Genomic DNA, 6,010 nt, shown 5'->3' on the forward strand with positions numbered 1-6,010 from the left:
AGCCGTTGTCAGTAGAACAAGAAGTAGACTCTGGCGCGCTCAAGGCATTAGTCCACTGTGAAGGCGAAGAAAGAGGGAGAGCAGCGTGAATCATTCCCTTCCCCTTCTACCTCTGGTAACAAACACTTCCCACAAAGAGACTGTGCAAGCAGAGATGGTGTGTGGGGGTAATTACACCTCCTTCGAGGATCGGCAACGTCGTATCAATGACAACGTTAGTTGAGTTTGGTCACTTGCTCCCGACGTGTTGACAGACAGGCATCTATAACGCCAGTTGCAAATGCATGGTGAACGGAAATTAATTTTGGACTAATTTAAAGGCAATGTCAGCAATAATACTCAAATGTCTTGGTAGAACTGAGGCTTACATGGATTGTGTACCTCAGTTCAATGATGATTTCCATCCCGGCCTGAAGAACTGTGCTGTTTATCGAATCGAGCCCAGGCACGAGGGAGGTCACATTTCCTCAAAGGCAAGATTAGCATTCGCCCCCATTCACCTTCAACTTCATGCACCAACAACTTGTGGTTAATCACCTCTGCAAAATTGACGTAAAGGATAATGTGGCTCCCGTTCTTTGCACGGGAAATTTCACCACGCGATATTAGTTTCTGCAGTCCTTGAAATGTAGGACAAACACAACCACCACCATTGACATGCCAAAACGACACCACCCACTCCTCAGCGTGTGCTATGCAAACTCCCTCCCAAAACACACATTCGAACCCTTAAACACATTTAAATGTGCATTCGAATCGCCAGTTGCCTAGCCCCTCGAGGAGAAGTACACTGTAACACCGAATGCTGCGCCTCGTGCTGCATTTCTCACCACCATTTGCACCAATTGCAATTGCCTGCTGTGCAAACATGTGTTTGGAGATTCCAATTCTACATTTCTTCAAAATAACTAACCTGCTTCTCGGATAAAGCGCGCGTTTCCTCTTCATATTACACCGGAATTCCTCCCACCTACACGCCACTACCTGTAGGCTCGCGCAAGGCAAGGAATGCGAGCTCGTTTACGAATGGTTGCATTTCCTCCCTCTCAACCACTTCGCATTTCTCCAACACCACTCAGCCTGGTTGGGCCAGTGCCACCTACTGCACAATGAAGGTGGCATTTTGATAGCGCATCTGACAGGCTCGTAGTCAGATCCCAGTCTTTCACCCATTCCTCATCACTCTTACCACAGCGCGTGCATTGCAAGCACACCACAACGCAGACGCCAAGGTGCCTTTTGCTCGAAAGTCCATCAGAAGGGGCGTGTCTCATGTGAATGCGCATTCCCGTAGATGCTCCCACATGGATCCATTTCAAGCGCATTCCTGCGACACTCAACACTCGACGCAGATGTGTGCACCAATTTGGTCTATGCTCACATTCCTCCCTTTGCAATGCTTTCCCTGAGGTACTCAGAAAGCCATTAGTCAAAGTGCTCGGTGGGAATAGGCAGCATAATAAGGGCAGGTTACATGTGCATATTTTGAATGAAGTGCAAAACAAGTGCTTCTGCATTTCCAATTGCAGTACTTCCCACATTTCGATATGATGCTGAACGAGGTGAATGCTGGATGTGAGTGAGGGATTAAAAACGCTTAAAATGGTTGCGATGCACAAACCGAAGCAGTGCAATGATTTATGGGGAGCTCGAAACCAGAACTAGTCGAAGATGCCAGCAGCGGTGCATGCACATTGGTGTCGTATTCGGCACAACCAACAATCCAGGCGACCAACGAACGACTGCTGTGATCACTTCACCTGTACGGTTGATATTAATAGGAAGAAGAGGAGAAACGCGATTTGGACAAATGTGGGAAAGGAGAATTGCCGAAGCAGATTGAGATGGAAAAAGGGAAATCGAAGAGGATAGTGAAGGCAAATGAAAAGGAGGGAATGGGTAGTGGAGGGAGAAGAAGTGTCACGTCGACCTAAGGCTTTTAAACTACCTTTCGCCAAATGAAGTGAATATTGGATGTGAGTGATGGATTGAACATAATTGAAATACTGCCACGAATCGTGAGCACCGGAAAGGCAGAACTAGTCAAAAGCAGCAGCGGTGGCACCTCACTATTTCGACAACACCAATATCGAGTGACATTTGACACAACAAGCAATCCACGACAGTAATCGGCTAAAGGAGGATTTGTGGAAGGAGTCGCCCATCTTAGCAGTCGTCACGTTCGCTGTGCTGCAAATAAGAGTGAAAGATTGGTGTCAATGCCATTCTGAGTCTTTCTAGTTACAGTTCATAGCAGACTTCGTTCGGTAGAAGTGAAGTCACACAACAGGAGCAGAATGTGCAGCAGGCTACGAAATACCACATTTACTGCTCGAATCTGAAGAAGAGGTAAAGAGCACATCGCACACATGTCGAGCAACACGTCCTCAGTCGACAGAATCGCCATCAGGTGAGGCGGCGATGTTGAAACTCCTTTCTGAGATTAATTCCCTTCGAGGATGTGAGGTCGCTCCTCCTACAGTAATTCCATTCTGCCCAGTCCACACGAGGCATATTGTTCTCCACACCTTAACTACTCTTCAACATCCGCACTGCACTACCTCCGAGTGCAGCATGTACATCAATGCGACATTGCATCATTTTGTACGAGGAAGATGTCCACTCCACAGTCCACTTCTGTTGAGCTGCACTAATTAAACAATTGATGACAATCCCAAGAATGTGGTCGAAGCTGTCAGCAGCACCACTGTACTGTGGATTTCTGGGTGTTGTCAGTTGATGTCGGCAAATATTGCCATTCACCCATGATCGTTTCCTCTGTGCCACGAATTATTTCGCATGGAGTGTCACTGATGCACCTGGTGCTCCCTCTCGAAGGAAAGTCCTCAGCACTACGTTCGACCTCAAGACAACAGCAGACAGGGTGTTCAGATGACAGCCAGAGTTGAGAGCAGCCGGTTTGTAGTATTTGATTACATTAGGCGATAAATATGCTTTGTCAGACATCACAAACCATCAAACGCGATGCCTGTTGAAGCAGTTAGGGGTGGAGATTGTGCAAGCACCAAGCCGATGTATCCAAAGGCTTGCCGAATTCACCATCCTTTTCTCATCATCAGCATGTGAGAGGGAGACACTGACGTGCGAGTCAAGATGGCGCTTCTATTCTCTCGCTGCTAAGGTAGGTGCAGTGTCAAAAAATTCAATACTTATTGTTCCATTCCAGGAGGAGATAATGCGGTTAGATCTCCGAGGTGCCAAGGTCATTCACTTGAGGCGACATGTGTGCACGAGATTCGCAGTCGTCTCGTGCGTTCCACTAATCCACAAACACATGAGCAGTAAAGGCCTCTACCCTCAAGTCATTGCCACCTTCAGTCCCCCGGTTGGTATGGCAACTGGTTGAGAGTGGGTGCTCATCTCCCATGACCGTGGTCGCACACTCCCATCTCATAACACCTATCAGAAGCAGCAGTGAGAATGCTGAATCAACTATACAATGCGGTACTGCACAACGAAGGAGTGAGCAGCCTGTGCTAGTACAACATTTCATTGTTGAATCAGTTAAACCGACGCAGCCCGCCAATTTGCCACCAACACTTAAGAACTGCAGGCGATTCAGTTTCAAGGCTTCATAATCTGTGACTAGAGAGCAACGTGCAGCCTTGTCAACAGCTATAGTCCACTGAATTAAAACGTCGAGCAATGCATACAAGAGGTCACCCATCTCGCTCTGCCAATGTGGCAATGCCTATCAACAGGTGAGACGTCTACTATCAGGGTTGGTGACCAATTCGGGAGAAAGAGGCGCACAACAGCCTAGGTGGCATGAAGAGTGGAAGTGACTTGCCACGTACCTCCTTGTGGCTCAGAGCAAGTCATGCTCAAGGAAGGATGGGCGGTGGAATGCAGGGCACTCAAAGCAAGTATTGATTATCACGACAAGCATTAGATGGAATCTATCAAGTGACGGTAAGGCAAGAAATGCAAAGAGTATAACTGGCAGATGATGCATCACCGCCTGCTCCATTGTGGCAAAACGTCGTGGCGGAGGGACATCTTGAGGAGGTGGAAATGCGGTAGTAAAAGCAGTTCCGTGCATCCTCCTCATCACACGTACGAGATGCCACAATGTGCACTGTCGAAGTGCAAGCTCACTGAACGACTGTGCAACTGAACGGGTGGCTGTCTTTCCACCCGCTGCACCTGCAAATCCACAGCCTTCCAAATGAGTTCTCTCAAGCCCGAGGGACTGACTCTTTGCATCACCTCGAGTAGCACCCACTTTGCCTTCATCTCATCGGGAGCATTGCAGCAGCGGTGCAGATATCGCCCTGGTTCGCACAAACGTCAGTAGGAAAGAGGGAGAGAAATGTCTCCACCTCACTTGTGCTTCAAACCAATGATTGCAAAAATGTGACCAATGACCACACGAGGATGCTCACCAAGTGAGGTAGGAGTCACCAGTAGGCGATTGGCAGGAGTCCAATACCCTCTTTCAGTTTTCCAAAAACACCTCTAGCAGGGACGTCACAGTGGATCTCATATCCACAGCACAATCAAGGCGGATAAGGAAACCAAGAGGGAGAGAGAGACGGGAAGAGAGGGGACAGGGAGGGAGGGAGGGAGAGAGGGAGGACGCACTACTGTCTGTGTCAAGAACGAACACGTGTTTACACAGCGTGCGTCAGACAACTTCACACGATGTGGCTGGAAGTGCGGAAAGCTGTGTTGGAGCGCAGAGCGCATTGTGCTATAGGCTCCATCACCTGTGGCAGACTGAATGTGGACTGGCATGTCACACATACGCCACTTGGTATTTTGACATTGACAGATCAGGGCATTCAGATCTGCTGTCTGATTGTCTGCTAGTGTGGCTGTTTGCTGAGGCACATCTGATTACACCTTTGATCTCCCGCTTCTGGCGGCGTTTCAACCCTTTCCAGCTCCCCTCGATGTTATTTTTGTTGTTGTTTTTGCTGTTGCATTTGCATGCAACCATCGACAACACTGTCACAGCGACATCCACACCCTCATTCCGCTCACCTTCATTCGGTTCACAGGTTACATTCAAATACAATAACAAGCGACACCTTATGATGCAGATGAAGCAGATTGACTTCATCAATCAGTCCGCCACGGCTGCTGTGTCTACACTCCACAAGCGTACTTGCAACCACCTGCTTCAATCCCATTCTCCCATTCCACGCTTCTGTCACCTCCATTCCCTTCTCTCACAAGCATATCAAACATGGTTCCTTCAACTGTCTCGACACCCACACACACTGCACACAAGTACGTAGAGTTGCCCTCAGCATTATGCAAGTGAAGCAAAACTGGTGGATGTGCAAGTGCTCTGTCCTTCATTCACCCTCTCTCACACACATTTCCCAATCACCGTAAAGAAGTGAACCATTGGTCTCTCCACCGTTAAACATTCACGAGTAGGGCATCCCATCCTCAAATACCGTGACGTGTCTGCATTTTCTCACGCAGACACATGAGTGAACAGAACCTCGAGTTGGCAAAACTGCAGTCCTGCATTTGGAACATCGAAGCGTCACCTGTAAGAGGGACCTGGTACCACTGGATTAGATTCGCGTTCTGCACAACTGGCGATCCATGACAATAATGCGATTAAACTCTATTTGTAGACAAAATCAGGCATCGTAACATTCATCACGTCGCCCTCGATACCCCCCTCTTTGCACTAACCAACACACCCACTGCAGCCAACGAAACAAACATGACGACCTCCATTTCCAACCTTGCCAATCCTAGCCGTCTGGCACCAACCAATCACTCAAAATACATCTACCTCCCTTCTCACTTCCAATTTTTCCCTGTTGCCTTCCGCATACCACGTCACATAGTCAAGTTTGAGCCGACTATGAAGTGAAGTGAGAACAATGAAATGTGGTGTGTGAATTGCAGTGTTCTTGAGTGGTAACAATGCTGCTGTCGTCTGCTCATTTTCTAATGTGACCACAAATTTAGTGATTCAGAATAGTCCAAAATAAGCACTTCAGATGGTTATACCACTAAATTT

The 6,010-nt window shown here is 48.0% G+C and overlaps 1 protein-coding gene across 1 annotated transcript in view; it reads right to left on the reverse strand. All coding sequences in view use genetic code 11, as the record gives it.

Moving 5' to 3' along the window:
- Positions 1 to 3,688, reverse strand: part of EGR_07374 (hypothetical protein) — a gene marked incomplete at both ends in the record, with an annotated part of 4,701 nt that extends 1,013 nt beyond the window's left edge. Inside the window, 3 exons of the mRNA XM_024496623.1 lie at positions 1,475 to 1,569; positions 1,949 to 2,133; positions 3,505 to 3,688. Of these exons, the coding sequence (XP_024349002.1) occupies positions 1,475 to 1,569; positions 1,949 to 2,133; positions 3,505 to 3,688 (464 nt within the window). The remainder of the gene's footprint in view (positions 1 to 1,474; positions 1,570 to 1,948; positions 2,134 to 3,504) is intronic.
- Between the last annotated feature and the right edge of the window lie 2,322 nt (positions 3,689 to 6,010).

This window comes from Echinococcus granulosus (genome assembly GCF_000524195.1).
Source record: "Echinococcus granulosus chromosome Unknown EG_S00075, whole genome shotgun sequence".
NCBI lineage: Eukaryota > Metazoa > Platyhelminthes > Cestoda > Cyclophyllidea > Taeniidae > Echinococcus > Echinococcus granulosus.